The sequence below is a fragment of the Protomyctophum bolini genome (assembly GCF_963924005.1).
Source record: "Protomyctophum bolini genome assembly, chromosome: 9".
Taxonomy (NCBI): Eukaryota; Metazoa; Chordata; class Actinopteri; order Myctophiformes; family Myctophidae; genus Protomyctophum; species Protomyctophum bolini.
In genome coordinates, this window is record NC_137870.1 from 11,403,122 (window position 1) to 11,420,274 (window position 17,153).

The window sequence follows — 17,153 nt, forward strand, 5'->3', positions numbered from 1 at the left end:
CGACTGGAGCATACCTGGCCCCAGATGGTCGTCTATGGTAACGGACGGAATGTGTTTTAACCCTTTTTGGTGTTTTAAGCATTCTGTTCTAGTTTAGCTACTTTAGCCACCGAGTGGCGCGCTACGAGCTTGTAGGTCTGCTATTTTGAAAAGTCGTGAAAATGTGGTGCAAATCTTTGAATATATATTTCAGAGCGAACATTTTTAACTAAAATATTGGCTTCTGGGGGGTCCCTTGAACTACATATTTTGAGATGGGGGTCCGTGGCCCAATAGAGATAATTCTGGGGGTCCTTGACATGAAAAATGTTGAGCACCACTGACATAGAAACATGGGTTTTTCTCAAAAATGTAAAAACTTTTTTTTAATCGACATCAGTCCAAAATGGGTTAATGGGGTTAGAAGAAGTTCCAACACTCTTATCTACATATTATGTTACCTGTTCAGAGGGGTCCCTGAACGAAGCACTGCCTCCACACCATGGAGGCCACGGCCCGGGACATGAGGTAGGAGTAATACTTGGCCCCGTAGCCGATCAGGTGGCTGAACCTCTGCTGCCATGCCTGTACAGTAAAGGGGCAAAACGATTAGCAATCATAACATGTTTTTTTTTTTTTATGTGTGAAAGCTTAGAATAGCTCCAATTAATCCAGCTGTCAACAGGTTTTACTGCATGTGGATAAGATAAGACACAGAACAGAGCTGAACGGCACGACAATGGAACTCTGCAGCGGTGGAAAAACTACTCGCATTTTGTACTTAAATAAAAGCATCAATACTGCAATATAGAAATACTCTGTTAAAAGTCCTGAATACACAATTTACTTGAGTACAAACGTATTGGTATCAAAGTGTATCAAAAGTAGAAAGTATTCTTTACGCAGAATGTCTCATTTCAAGTTTTCAAATGTATTCAAAATCTTTTGAAAATAGCAGATCTACAAGCTCACAATGCGTCGAATGCTATGTGAGGAATTGTGAGATTGTAGTTCAAATGGCCAGATGTTTTGTAATAATAATCAAAATCTACAAAGTAACTAGTAACAAAAAATATCTTTGGACACCGTAAGTAACTAGTAACAAAAAATATCTTTGGACACCGTAAGTAACTAGTAACAAAAAATATCTTTGGACACCGTAAGTAACTAGTAACAAAAAATATCTTTGGACACCGTAAGTAACTAGTAACAAAAAATATCTTTGGACACGTAAGTAACTAGTAACAAAAAATATCTTTGGACACCGTGTATTGATGTGTTATTAAGTGTAATGGTTTTCTTGAGTAGGTGTGTGTGGGTGATGAGTGTATGCGAGTGGGTACAGTTAGGCCAATATGACTTTAAAAGGCTTAAGTGTTCCAGCTTATAAAAAAGGTTGCTGATGGATGGGAACCAGTACAGTCCTATTTTGGACAGCCATTCCAACAACATGGGATATTCAAGGTTATTATAGGCAACTATATTTGAAACAAGAGAGTAAAACATGCACGAATTAACATTTTGTGAACGAATATAAATGGACAAAAAACTAGATACAACTAAAACTAAGTAGAACTTCAAAATATGGGGGTGTTCATAGGCATCATTACTTTGGCAGGGTAAGTCCAGCTTCCCTCTAGTCAACTTTCATCATAAAACCACGAAACGTGGGAATTTCACGACCCATCTTCTCACTCTATATAATAACCTGCCTGAGGGTTTTCATCTATCTTATCTATAAACAGCAGCTCTTTTATGGTAGCTGTAAATGCAGAGGACTGCAGGGAAATTCAGCTGGCAAACACTCAAACGTTCAACCAGATGAAAAAAGGTTGAAAAAAGGTTGCAGCTGTTAACAGACCTAAATTACCACAAAGACGCACCCCCAAAAATATCAGTGCTGCATAAGGACCTGAACTTCTGAACAGTGCCGTGGTTTCGGCCTCGGGGCGTCGAAATGTTTTTGGGGGAAGCCAGCCCTGCATATAAATAGATACAAGCCAAAATGACAGTCATATTTTATCAGCTGCACGCGCGCCCACATGAAATGATAAGTTGCCACTATACCATAAGTTGCCACTACCAACCTGATAGATGGTAGACCAGCCTGCTTCGCAACTGGTAATAAAAATACTGTAGACAGTAGGAACACTTTAGACCGGATCAGGCTGTGGAGAGGGTGGTTGTCTGTGTATGGTACCATTTCCTAGTTACTGCTATCCGTTCAGACTCATATTTTATTTGTAGTTGATTTTACCCTTCTCCATCAGTCCGAAGCACTGTTCATTTTGTCGACACGGGACATTCCCACTAAGAGGAAATACCACTTTTTCAAATCAGCCTCATGGTGGCGCTATAACAGGCCGAGTCGTCTCTTTGCCTAGAACTGCACCGATCTGTGTAAAACCTTCTATGCACACTTTCCTAGAGGCCAAGGAAAAACATCTGGAATGACCTACAGCCCAGACTAAAGTTGTCTTTGAAAGTTCACTTGAGGGTTTCAAAAGGATGTAAATGTAAAATGTAAATGGTGCATTTATATAGCGCCTTTATCCAAGGCGCTTTACATAGATTGTGCATTACATTCACCCATTCACACACCGATGGCAGCGGAAACCATGCAAGGCACCAACTAGCACATCGGGAGCAATTAGGGGTTCAGTGTCTTGCTCAAGGACACTTCGACAGTAACTCTGGGGGAGCCCGGGTTCGAACTGGCAACCTTGCGGTTCCCATCCAGGCACTCTACCCCTGAGCCACCGCCGCCCCATCATCTTAGATGTACAGTCCAACATGTTTGGATATATACTAGCCTATGTTCATGCCTATATATTTATTATTTCGGTTTATATTTTGTATATTGTGTATTTTGCCCTGCTATTAAAAGAGTAGGACTTTGGTGATTTATTTCATAGGTACTTTGAGGTGTATTATGGATGTTTTATTTGCTGTTCCAAAATGTGAGATTTACAATGTAGTATAATGTATAGTGTCATTTTATTTCTGCCTCTTGGCCAGTTCCTACTTGTAAAAGAGACGCAGTCTCAATGTCTATGCCATATTATTTTATTGCCAAACACAATAAAATAGCATAGCAATAACATACTTGATACACACACACACACACAGTGTGTGTGTGTGTGTGTGTGTGTGTGTGTGTGTGTGTGTGTGTGTGTGTGTGTGTGTGTGTGTGTGTGTGTGTGTGTGTGTGTGTGTGTGTGTTGTGTGTGTGTGTGTGTGTGTGTGTGTGTGTGTGTGTGTGTGTGTGTGTGTGTATCAAGTATCCATCCATCTCAATAGGTCTATATGCAAGTATGTGTCCACACAACACACACACACACACACACACACACACACAAGGTTCGAATGTTCGCTCGTTAGGGTTGGCACTCGAATCTTAATTAATGAGTTTGAACCATTCGTTTTTTTTTATGAGCATGTCAAGTGCCTAGTGCATTCCTGTCAGAAGTTATGTCTATCTCCTTGTTGTGCTGTCCCTCTCCAAAATCCCCTGTGCACATTAATTTTAGGGATGCCAAACGACTCATATTTGGCCAATCGACGTGTCGAGGCGAGAACGCAACTATGCATTCCTTTAAGCAACACAACTTCTGCAGCTGCATGTTGCATCCATATGTTTAGAATTTGCATCAATGATCAAATCCCAATAATAAAAAAATAAACTTTATTTTGTAAACAACGAAACTGAAGGAGCAGCGGCGCTATCGGCTAGTCCAACTCTCAAGTGTCTGCAGCCTGTCACGAGCCCTGTAATGAACTGATACGGGACGCACATATTTTAATGTCGAGTCGGGGAATAAATACAGTAGCCTATGAATGACGGCGGGATGACAACTCTGTCCTGCTTTCTTCACGAGAAGGAGAAGAGCGCTCACCGCTCAAGTGTCAGTTCACTTTACGGCATGTGTGAGTTGATGAGATGTGATTTGTGAACCTGGGTCTGGGAAGCTCAGAGCTGCAGCCATTGGCTCATGATACGAGCACACGACGCAATGGGACAGATCATTCAGTGTTGCTAAGATACACCCCCCCCCCACCACACACACACACACACACCCCCTTGGACGATGGGGTCCACAGCACAGACAGAGAGAGGGGGAGACGCTCTGATCATGTTCAAGACGGATATCTCGTGTTGTCATTATAGTGTATTAAAAGTAAAGACGGTTGTATCCACACTCAAAATGCACACCTTCCCGGTCGGCCAACCCGGTAGCAACCCTCACCAACCCCTGATGAACTTAACCATTAATTCACTGATAGTCTATGCAGTCGCCCCGGAGGATCTATTTATGAATTGCAGCCTGGTTAAAAGCACTCGGAGAAATTAATTAATTAGAACCAATTAACCAAATGGTTCGGATGTTTGCTCGCAAAATTCCTGCAAATGTTCGAGTCCTAAAAACAGGGCTAGGTACAGGGTACAGCACACACACACACACACACACACACACACACACACACACACACACACACACACACACACACACACACACACACACACACACACACACACACACACACACACACACACACACACACACACACACACACACACACACACACAGAGAGAATTTAGTCTGTGGGATCAACACAGGTCTATATGCATCTATAATCTTCAGATTGTAGTAGTGGTGTAGTCATAGAGCCACATACTCCTGGTACGGCTGGAACTTCCCTCATGTCCTCTCCTCTACACATTCTCTCTTTTTCCATCCATCCATCTCAATAAAAGACAACATAAAGAGGGGAATTGACTGCTCGCTCTCTACTAAAACTAATCTTTAAAGAATGTGGGTCCGAGGTGTAATAGTCTGAAAAATGGTCTGAAAACAGTTCAAGCTCTGGAGCATGCGGGTTGAAGACGGGGGTCAGAGGTCGGAGCGGGGAGAGGAATCGACTGCTTATCTTCGGGGGTGGTGTGTGAGCGAGAGGCTCTGTGGTCTCTGGTCTGGTCAGATCCGAGTGATCCTGCAGCGTGAAAACGTGCTTAAGCTCCTAAAAGTGTCGGCTTGACGAGACCCATCTGGGCCGTTAATGACTTTAATAAGGGTAAATAGTACTCCTGAGAGAGGAGACGGAGTTCAGGAAACCATAACATTTGGGAAACCACGGCCAAGTCATGGGGGGGGGGGGGGGGGGGGGGGGTCGACGAGGGGCGGCTGCACACACTTTGTTAAAGGACTATTACAGGCCAGGGCCTCGAGTCACCTGGTCTACAGGTCTGTATCCGGCAGTAGGAAAAGCCAATTTATTGGAAAAGAAAAGTAAAGTGCACGTCTGCACCTAAGAAAAGTGTAAGAGAATGCACTGTTCAGAGATTAGAATGTTTTTGTTTTGTTTGTGTGTGTTCGAGTAGCATTTGTGCGACAAAGTATTATAATCACAGCATTAGGTCTCACAAAAGGTTCTGGTTTTTGTAGAAGATCAAATAAGGTGGAAGTTATGGGCCAGCCAAGAGGTCTTAGGCCTAATACGTGCAGACAGTGTGAAGTCAGCCTAGCGTGCCGCATGCTTTCAAACTACTACGCATTTCATGTGGTGTCAAGAGAATTATGGCTATTTGATATTAAGGAAACGGATAATCTAGATGAGCTACTCAACAACAGCTCGGTGTGATGTCTGCGTCTTAAGGAGGTGCTTAAGAAAACACTCATCGCAGCCCGACGCCGGTATTCATCGTTCAAACCTTCCCTTTGTTTTTCAATCCCTTTGCATCAAATGGCTAACGTTAACTTCTTTTTTTCGAGGGCGCGCAACTGGGTCACATGTCAGCCAAATATCCTTTTGATCCTTGCATAGAAAAGGCAGACAAAGTCAGCAAGAGCAGCCTTTCATTCACGTTCCTCTCGGAGTACAAGATAAAAGGCATTTTTGTTCTCTCCCAGCACGGCTGGTGGTCATTTGTTCACGGCACTAAGGAGCGACACCACGTTTCCGAGGGGTCGAATGTGCACTTGCACGAGCAGAGGGTACCTCAGGAGCAGCATTTATTTGGAGAAGGGGGGGGGGGGGGGGCCCTAAAGCCTCCCAAAGCCAAGAAACACAGATTAAAGAAATGTCAACATGGCCTGACGGAACGTCGTGGTTGCTGCCATTTATTTCCAAATATTATCTTCTGTCCCGACGAGGGTCCACCATGTGTTCTGTGTTACTCACAGCTGACCCCCTCCCTCTGTGTGCTCTGCGGGAACTGATAGGCCCACTCTATATATACTATACACATGTCAACATCGCCCCGCACTGTTTAGATTCTGCAGCTCTGTGGAACATATTAGCCATTCAAATGGTTGTTTTACTGTGGAAAATGTTCCTTTAGCTGTGTTACCGAGAGGACCGAGGATGAGGGCATAGACTTAAGTGTGAAAGATAAACCTTTATTGCACAATCTGAACAGAATCTACTTCTCGCTCGTTCCGATGTTGTGACGTGTGAATCTCAACAGCACCAACTGGACATTTTGTAAATTAGACAAAAGGTCCTCCACTCAGAATGCACAGCTAGTTCAGCTAGTGTACAATTTTTTAAGTCAGTTTGTATTGGTGGTGGGGAGGGGGGGCAGGGTGGGGGTCGCGAGACATGACCACAGCATTTCCGGGGGTCCCCAGCCAAAAACGTTGAGAACCCCTGCACTGGAACCACTGCAGTATACAACTGGACCCGTGAGGACATATAAGTGAAGGATGGAAAGAGAGAAACTTTGGCTGTGGTGGAGATACAAGATGGGCCGAACACACACACACACACACACACACACACACACACACACACACAGCAGTACTGAGCTCATTCGCTCTCTATTCCCGATGGCCCTACATAATTATAGTGCAGAATAAATTCTTTATGAAGGCCATTCCTGGCAAAATTATGAGTGTGGTTTTGATTCTCTGGTTCCCTCTTCCCAAAACCCCCCCGCCTGCGGCTGCACAAAAAGAAGAAAAAAAGAAGGGGGAGAAGAAGAAGGGGGGGAAAAAGCTTCTTTTCATTAAAGGACGAGGCAGAAAGAAGAGTTTCAGATATTTCCCCCAGGGAGTGCTCATTCAAAGTATACCTCGGCTTTGTTATTTTAACAGGGCCTTTAAACGGTGCTGCGCCTGGCTGGGTAAAAGATATAAAACCAGAGAGAGGGAAGGACAAGAAAAAAGGAAGAGAGACAGTGAGCGAGAGAGAGAGAGAGCATGGAATAAAGCAAAATAAAATCATAAATAATGGGCCTCGATATGAAAAGGGTTGAAAACCACCGCATCAAAGTAAACTATTTAAAAGTACCCTCGGTAGACAGAGAGCATACCGTGTTGGGGGCGTAGGGCAGGCCATAGAAGCTCTTCTGCATGTCCTCCAGGATGTCTGTGGTGGAGCGGTGCTGAGGTTTGTTGCCGTGATAGAGCTGGTCCAACACGGCATAGAACACCTACCCATGGGGGAGGAGGAGGGAAAAAACACAATGTTTTCAATATTTCAATATATTCCTTCCCAGCGAACGCTTTTCACCCATTTTGAGATCAGATTCTAAAAATGTCTTCTACATCCTGACAGTTTTCTGAAAAAGCTATGTTTCTATGTCAGTCGTTCTTCGATTTTTCAAAAATAGCAGACCTACAAGCTCGTAGCGCGCCACCTATGAGCTTGTAGATCTGCTATTTTTTCAATAGCAGATCCCCAAAAGGGGTTCCCACCCAAAATGGACTCACATCTTTGCTTCTGGGGGGTCCATGGAACAGTATACTGTATATATTCAGATGGGGGTCGCCGCCGCCGGACAATTAAATATAATTTTGGGAGTTCTTGACATGAAACATTTTGAGAACCAGACATAGAAAACATAAGCTTTCAAGAAAACGGTTAGGATTTTAAGAAGACATTTTGTAGAAAAATGTTAAGTACTTGTTCCACCACTGTCTGACTATACCCTCCTTCCTCCACTGTCTGAAGTGGGGCCGAACAAATACGGCCTCTAAATCACAACTCTTATCTCTCGTCAATCACTCACTTGGCAGGCACGTTAAACCGCCCTTATGCCCATTGTCCTCTTAAGTGAGTTTTTAACCCGCTGGCAACACTATATGGATATCTTGTGAAAACACCTTATTAAGTCTATGTGATAACGTAGGCCATATAAGAGCTCTCAGGGCAGTAAAGTTTAATGGCACCGCAGAGGAATAGGCTGCGTCTAGTTTTTGAGCAGTGCTCTTTCCATATATGGCATACTGTATGCTGTATACTGTATATAACAACAATATATTGCCATATCCATTAATTGAACCCCACCACTGTGCAATAAATCTGACTTGCACTAGTTTAAAGAAAAGGTTGAAAGATTGAAGTTCAAGTCCGTTGCTCTCCCCAGGTTGGCGGAGGGTGTGTAGAGCCCAGGATCACATTAGATAATTGACACAGGGGTGAAAAATGGGTTACAAAATCGTGGGATGAAAATTATAAATAAAAAAATAAAAAAGGTTTAAAGGTGAAAAGGTGACTGTACCTGTAGCTGGGTGTCTGCAGCCATGCAAACCTTCTTAGACTCACATAGGCGAGCCACCATGCTGGCAGGCAGAGCCTAACACATGGGGAACAATAGTCATTAAACTCAAATACTCAATTTCATACTCGTTAAAAGGTAGGTGATAAGTGATATTTTTTGTTTAAAACAAAAAGTATTTTGTTAAAAGGTTAAATCACTTATATTCTAAAAATGCATTTTCTGTTTCATAAAAAGCTGGAGAGACACAGAGACTCCCGTTACTGAACAAACTCTATAGCAATGAGTACTATCACAATATAGAGCTTTTTAACACTTATTTTAACCAAAAGAAAATCACATACCCTACCTTTAAGTGGTCTTTGTAATTAATTGCAATACATAGGAATAAGGTAGAATAACAACAATAAAGTCATGAGCTGGACTCAAACCTGAACCATGTTCAGCACCAACACTTTTTCTCCCACCTACATTTCAACTAATATTCACATATCGCCAACATTTATTTAAGCTTTGAATTGTAACTGCAAATCAGTTTGCGTGCCCAAGACAAAAACGAAGCATGCGTGTTTGGAAAGCGCCATCTGTAATACCAAGGTTCAGGAGGAGGTGTACCTGTCCTGTTTTGTAATGGCGGGCAAACTGGCTGACGACTCTGTAGTCGGAGGCGAAGTACTCCATGAGGATGGAGGGGACCTCTGCGAAGTCCGTCGCACATCTCGTTCCTGCAGAAGACAAGTTCAAGGTCAAGTTCTGCTCTAAGTTGTTCTGTGTGCAAGTATTTGGCAGTACGACTCGCTCTTCAGAAACGGTCGCTGTTCAGGTTTAACCTCTTTTCATAGCGCACCACCGAGTGGCGCGCTACGAGCTTGTAGGTCTGCTATTTTTGAAAAATCGAAGAACGACTGACATAGAAACATAGCTTTTTCAGAAAACTGTCAGGATGAAGAAGACATTTTTAGAATCTGATCTCAGGTCAAAATGGGTTAATCTATATATATATATATAAATAGAATCTGTTGCAATTGTCATCCAAACCCTGCCTATAGTAACTACATTTTAGAGGATACCCATTTATTTTTGTTAGCTTAGGCCTACTGCAGGTAACTTGAATGCTATATGGTGCAATGTTGAGTACAGGCCTACCAAAGTGTGCCTGTATTATTGGCATTGATGGTAATGGTATCTGTTATCATTAGTCTGACTTGAGGCAACATTTATGTGGATGAATAACAGAATACCATTATATAAAACATACGCCCTCCCCCCCCCCCGCGGCTGAATATCGATTAAATTGACAAATCGTCAATATTGAATCCATTTTGGACACTTTTACACATCCCTAATTGACGCAGGGTTCTTCAGCGAGTTACTAAACACTTGCTTTGCTATACATAATGGCATCGCAGGAATGTACTTTAATATGCATGTACATATTTGCAGTGTGCAGAGCTTAAGACGTAACAAAGGGGCAGACGTTAAGACATGTAGGAGTAATACAAGAACCAGCAAAACAAAATGACTGAGAAGACATAAAAGCTACTGTATCTGCTGGAATGACAAGCTCCTATGTGATTGACAACAGACAGGTACTCTATATCTGCTGGTGAAACTAAGCACCAATGTTTTTGACAACAGGTTTAAAAAAGAATCAGATTCAGGTTAGTGAACATGCCATAGTGTCGATGGTGTTGTACACTGCACTGCAAGGACAAAGCTTTGCAAAAAACAGCAGTCTCACATGACAGTATACAGTATCTCAGTATCTAGATATTGGTGGAAATACAAATGCTGGAGAGACATAATATAGTAATAGACAAAGTAAAGGATCATTCCTGGCCCGGGCAGGGGTCTCGATGCGTTGCATCGGGGTCACTGTGGAGTGGAGTATGCATGGGTCTGCTCTTATTGTAACGATTTGGTGCCTATGATAACTGTATTGTCTGCCTTTTTAATATATGTATTTATATACTGTATGGATGTATTATGCGTGTTGTGCCTGAGCCGTTTTTCTTTTCTCTTGTCGTTTGTTATTATGTTCTTGTGTAATGTCTGTTTGTTGTCCTTACATTTGTTAAAACCAATAAATATACTGATAAAAAGGATAATTCCTGAAGACGACGTACGAAGAGAATTACCAGTGAAAGCAATAGCAACGTATAAACTATATTCCCAGCAGCTTAAATAATTAAAGTAGCCTATACAATATAAAAGCTGGCATCTTTTAAAAGTCCGTTCTGATCCAATACACATAATACAAGTGGCAGATAATGTAGACTAGAGTACCGGTACTCTTTCTGAATCCTGCTAAAAGGAGCGGTGTCACGTTGCCACGTCGTACAGTATCCTTCAGTATAAGTAAGTGGATATAGCTGTTACTATGAAAGTGATGTTTGGAGGCATCTCGGGTTACCACCTTAAAGGCGTGTCCCTTGGCTTTATTATCCGACAACTGAAAGAGGTACACGGTGCTGACACCTTAACGGTCTCCTCGGGGCCTTGTTCCCTAAATCGGATTTGACTTCCCTTTTCAAAGCCGAGCTACACCCGTAACAAATGGTTTAAATATAACCCGACGTCCAAAGACGTAACTCTAACTCCTCCTGACATTTGGAAGCCGAGCACAATAGCCGTCATTATCAGATTGTGCAGCATGTAAAATGTCAAGCGTCGATCACCCCGTCGTAGATGTATGCTGTAATTACTTCTCTTAAGTCCTTCAAATGTTGGATACAAATCTTATGTTTATGTAATGTATGTGGCTTTGCCAGTTTTGCCCAACACGTGTACCTGCATGTTTGGGTAAAATATTGAAGCGTACAGTTAAGTGTGTGCGCATGTAACAGACACACTGGCTGAGAAAAGACATGTTGTTATTTAAGCTTTGTTAAAGGCCTTTCAAAACGGGCAGCGATGAACGCAGCCGTTTTCACCTGGATCAATGACAAGTCTGCAAGTCTGACAAGTCATGAATTAAATAAAATTGTAGGCCTACCCTGTCTGTTTCCCTCTTACCTCGCTTGCCTTGCTGTCATGCACGCATGCACGCACCTACATGACACATCGACATCGCATCGCCATGAATGGAATACGTTTGTAGGCTGGCCTATATTAATTTTACCCATTCGTGCGCAGTGCACGGCTAAGGCGTGAGACAGCGCACTGCTGTGATAAGTCCTGTGGGTGAGTGATGCCTGCCTGAGAGATAGGCTATCATGTCATCGAGGCAGTCATAATCAACGTTGTAGTGATTTGATCATTGATGAACAAATCATAAACATATGGATGAAGGCTTGGCGCTTGCATGTGTGCTGGTATGTGTTGGCGACGCACGCCGTGGTCCCGTCATCCCGACCCCCTAAAATGATCTCACTTTTATCTGAACTGTCAAAGCACTTATTTAAATGGTGAATGATTAAGGCCCTTACGCCTATAGCCTGCTACAATTGCAAATAGGCAAGCTGTATGCTTGTCATTGTCACTTGGAAATAAAGGCGTGCAATATCACAGACAGTACAGTGATATACGCATCTGATGTCATGCCGCATGCGCTCCCAAATCATCTCACAAGTGCGCTCGGCGCTCGCATAACAAGGCCAGTAAAGCACTGTTAGATTAAGCACAAACTAATACATTGTAAACATGTTCTATTGTTTTTAATTGTGCGAATTTAATTACTTAAATTAAGTTGGAAATCTCTCTTTTTCTTTACATATATACATAGTTTTATATTAACATTTTAGGAGTGAAAACGTATGCTTAGATGTCTGTGACAGCGTGTCAGCAGTTCAGACAATGCTCCGCTTGTGTACGACAGAAAAACAGCCGAGGACAAAGCATACGACAGCTCCCGACCAGACGTGACTTTTTGTCCTACTCAAGTTCAATTTCAAGCTTTGGCGGAAATGGTAAATGCCGAATATTTCGGTAATTTCGGCGTGCACCCATATTTTGGCGTACGCACGGTTGATAAATGAGGGCCTATATGTTTGAAAAATGCTGGCGCACTGGAAGTGTTAAAACAGGCCTGAAAATCCACCTTTCAAATCCACCTTTCAGCAGGTACCCCGCACCTCTTTATGAACCCTCTTCCTTTCCCCCCCCCCAACCTGTACATGTCTTTTATATAATCTTTCTGTGAGGTTTTGAATTTCGTTGTTCATTTTCATGATTATGCATTGAATACCCCAGACCGCAAGGACTTTTTCCTATGCTATCCATTTAGACCATGTGTGTTTGACTGTACTCTGTACTGTTTCCATTTCTGCCCAATACATTTTTCAATCAATCAATCAATCATCAATCGCTGATAGCGTGTGATCTCACCTGTGACGTGCTGGTAGCGTGTGCGACCCAGCATAGAATGCATGGCGTGGCCCATCTCATGGAAGAGGTTCTCCATCATGCCCGGGGTGAGCAGGGTGGGGGCGCCCCCCCTGGTTTGCGGGGGCAGGCTCAGCATCAGGACCACCAGGGGAAGCTGGTACTGCCCCGTGTCCTGGCACTGACGGCCCCCGCGGATGGTGAAGTGGCAGTCCTGAGAGGTGGGTGAGGTGGAACAAGGATAGTTGGAGAGGAGGGAGGAACGGTGAGAGGGGTGAACAGCATAGAACGAGGCAGGGATTCAGGAAGAGAAGGGTGGAGAGATTGGGTGATAGGGTGGAGAGAAGGTGGAGGACAAGAGGGATGTGTAGAAGAGGGATTGAGGTGATGGGGTGGAGAGGGATGGAACGGGTTAACAGTATAGACGGGTGAGAGGAAGAGGGATTGAGTGATAGAGTGGAGAGGTGATGGAGCGGGTAACGGTAGACACAGGGTGAGAGGAAGAAGGGTTGGGTGATATTAGTTATGTTGGAAGTTTATTGGAGTACAGTGTAGTGGCACATTTAAGCAGGGTCACAAGAAACTAATTGTAACATATACATATCAAATATATTGTTTTGTATATTATCTATCTAAAGTGGATAAAACGGAGGAGACAGAGCTGTGTCTGTAGACTCTCTACCTGGTGAGGTTTGTCTGCCCGATGGAAGAAGTCACAATATATGTATCCCAGCAGCCCCTCCGACTCATGGACAACAGCCTACAAAGACAAACACAAACAAGGTTTATTGGTCATAAACACAAACACAGACCAGAACTTAACTCTCTGTTAATGTGGTAAACGGTACAGACACATGAGTGGACAGCAGCTTAGAAGTTTAGCACACACTATAATAAAACACTTTATTTACGGTTTATTTACTTACCAGTTTCCGGACGTCGCTGCTCCACACCTCTCCGGCGCCGGGGACTTCGGACATGAGCGAGACGCCATAGAGCTGGGAGAAGACGTGGTTCAGACCCTCCATACAGGCCCCCAGGGAGAAGTAGGGAGTGTACAGGCTGGGCTCAATGTTGTACCTGCCACCCCCAACACCAACATGTATCAGCATTAGGACAAATACTAAAACTAAGTTTAACCCATTTTAACCCGAGTTAAAAACATTCACTTTGAAAGAATATATATTTAAAGATTTGCGCCACATTTTTACGATTTTTCAAAAATAGCAGACGCCACTCGGTGGCGCGCTATTTTTTTATAGCTAAATTATAACATAATGTTTAAAACACCAAAAGGGGTTCGCGCCCAAAATAGGTTAAAACTGTTAATAACTAACTCTGACGACAATATACACTACAGTAGAGGTAGATTCCTGGGTGTTCAACAGTTCACATTGCAAAACATCATTTTGCAATATTAATTTGTTGTGATCTCATCAGGAATGTGTCAATCTGGAAAAAGCTAAACTTGAATTACTCTTTAGATAATTATGAACTAATTTCCTGCCAAGTCCTAAGCCCTAACCACACGGTCGAGACAATTTTAGCGTTGTCCCAGAGGTGTGATATGTCATGTTGCATGTCGATATATATTAAGGAATATAATATGCCTTTTGTATTATTTCTGTTTCTTTCTGTACTATCAGCAAAATGTTGATTTTTACGTTACACATTATTGAGGGAAATTAACATTCTCAGATTTAAAAAAACGCAGCTCATCAACAAACCGGTTAATCAATCGAAAAGGTTATGAATTAACGTATTAATCGATAATTTGCATGCTTAGATTCTCTAGTTTTACGTCCATTTTATTGCCACCTGGCTGGCCGAGTCTTTTAGACCATTGGTTCTCATTGGTCCGTGGACCCCCGGGAGGCGGACTATTTTCCGACAGCATTCTAGCCGACGGGGCAACGGTCCGCTCCGCAGCGGGGGGACCGTCGCTGCGATGCGAAAAAGCGATGGTCCGACATTCGCTGCTCCCGTGCTTGCGGTTAGGGTTAGGTTAGGATTGAGGTTTCGGATCAATATGCTGTCGGAAAAAAGACCTGCACCCGGACCCCCAGGGGTCCTTGAGGGAGTTGCAGGGGGTCCCCAGCTAAATTATATAGTTATAGTTATAGTTGATATAGTAACTCAGTGTACAAATGGATTGTACACTCTCAGAGCTAAATTGAAATATAAATTAGATATAAATAGAAATAGAAATGCCATTAATGGGGGTCCTAGCCTAAATGCATGTCAAACTGGTGATACTTGAAATTAAAATGGTTGAAAATCACTGCGTAAAATCACGCCTTATTATGGGGGTCCTTAGCATTTCTTTTCAAATGGGGTTCCGTGGTGTCAATTTGAGGGTGCTTGATTGACATAAAAAAACAAGTTTGAGAACCACTGATTTAGACTCCCTCGGGCTGGTGAGACATGCATGGTAGGAAGGAGGAAGGACCAGAGAATTTTTTAGACTCCCTCATGCTGGTGAGACATGCGTGGTAGGAAGAAAGGAAAAAGGGGAAAACCCCAGATCAGTGGAACATTTTGGGTTCCTGTCTATCTTCTTCTGATGATCACACGGTGCAATGACACCCCGTCTGGATGTGGACAACGCACAGCGCCTCTCTCTGCTGCAACACAGCCCCGAGGGTCCACTCCACACATCACTGTCTCCTACACTTTAATTAACACCCACGGAGGAGAGGCATCTTTTTACCCATGGCCAAGGTCTATAGCCATGATTAATGGTGACGACAAGTCATCACCCTGTTTGTAGGATAGGAAACCAACTGTGTTTCTGCACTTTACAGTGGTGCAGGCTTCTCTTCAGTTGGGCAGGGATTCACAACGGGCCAAAAAAGAAATCCCCTAACATTTACATACTGTGTGCGATACATTAGTGCTGCACATTAGTGCTGCACAATTAAACGAACTGCCAAGCGACTACAGACCAAAGACAAAATATGTTCTTGGAAAAAATGAGAATCGTGTGAGAATCGTGGATCTCAATTCTTGTGGATTCACATTTGAGCAAGACTCGTGCTGCAGCGCTATGATATATTATATTATACATAACGTGTGGTCCTGTGAAGCCACCAAGCCTGATAGGGTTAACGGGTTTATTTCCTATCGCCCACATTTGACACTTTGATATGCAAATGATATGTTATATAGCTTGAACGGTTTAGCTCAATAGTCCCCATTAAGCACAGCCATGGTTGCCAAGTCTATTCACCCATGCACAGTCAGACAGATAGATACACAATCTGTACCCAATTTGACAATGGCTAACAGCTGCTTTACCAGAGAGAAAAAGAAAGAGAGAGAGAGCGCTAAAACATTGAGTGGAATTGACAGAGAAAGAGGAATAGGGATAGTAGCGAGAATGAAAACAGAGTGAAAGCGATGAGGAAGAAAGAAAGAACCACAGAGAACTAATGACGTAATTTGTAAGTTTCAGAGAAATGGTGAATGTGGGAGATGTATGGAATGAGCAGGTTGAAAAATAATGCATGCTACAAAAAGCAGTAATGGACCCATTTTATACAAATAGTCTTTGGAGGACTCCTGGTGACCAGTAGTGTTGATTCTGATCTACATAGATCTGCCATTTTAAGCATGCAACCAAACAAAAATGACTTTTCTTTTAGTTCTACTGGATCTCTTCTCCACTAGTCCCCCTCCTAACATTTTAGTCTACCGGTAATTTTTAATTTGTTGACGAAATTGTCAATATTATGTTTAGTCTTAGTTCCAGACATCATGGCTTAGTTTTTATTCCATTTGTCAGTGAAAAGTCACACGTGTGAACTGAGTGGTGCAACTCCCCTCTCCCTATCTCTCTCTGTAATTAGCACTAGGCAACAGTGCAACACTATCTCTCTCTCTATGTTTCTGGCACAACAGCGCCACTTTTGCTCCTACTGGTACTCATAGTCACAAGGTCACTCACATAGGTTAACACAGACATTGCTGTTCCTTGGAGTGGTTGCACCACTCAAAAAGGTCGACGGAGTACGACGGAATCAACAGTGGTAACAATACTCTTATCAACATGGCAGTATAAATATATTATACATGGTAAAGGGGTGAGTTATCCAGTATTCGTCAAGATAGGGAGACTGGAGAGGTGTTAGGGGATCATCATGGAAAGATATTTTCCTCTGTAAAAGGAGGAGGAAGGAGTGTGGGGTGTGAGAGACAGAGAGAGGGAGGAAAGATAGAGAGACACATCTTCACTTCTTCCACTGAGTCGTCACTCAGTGGCCCTCCCTGCCAAAATACAATTGGCATTGGACTTTGGCAGGGCACAAAAAGAGATCTCCCACACATGCAAAAATGGCATTTGGGGGATGCT

General features: G+C 43.0%; 1 protein-coding gene across 1 annotated transcript in view; it reads right to left on the reverse strand.

The window, feature by feature from the left end:
* Window positions 1-444: 444 nt before the first annotated feature.
* Window positions 445-17,153, reverse strand: part of LOC308320916 (mitochondrial intermediate peptidase-like) — a gene marked incomplete at its 3' end in the record, with an annotated part of 33,055 nt that continues 16,346 nt past the window's right edge. The window contains exons 11-17 of the mRNA XM_080771656.1: window positions 13,729-13,882; window positions 13,485-13,562; window positions 12,806-13,016; window positions 9,095-9,204; window positions 8,483-8,557; window positions 7,292-7,411; window positions 445-564 (exon numbers count right to left, since the gene is read on the reverse strand). Coding sequence (XP_080627782.1) covers window positions 445-564; window positions 7,292-7,411; window positions 8,483-8,557; window positions 9,095-9,204; window positions 12,806-13,016; window positions 13,485-13,562; window positions 13,729-13,882 — 868 coding nt within the window. The remainder of the gene's footprint in view (window positions 565-7,291; window positions 7,412-8,482; window positions 8,558-9,094; window positions 9,205-12,805; window positions 13,017-13,484; window positions 13,563-13,728; window positions 13,883-17,153) is intronic.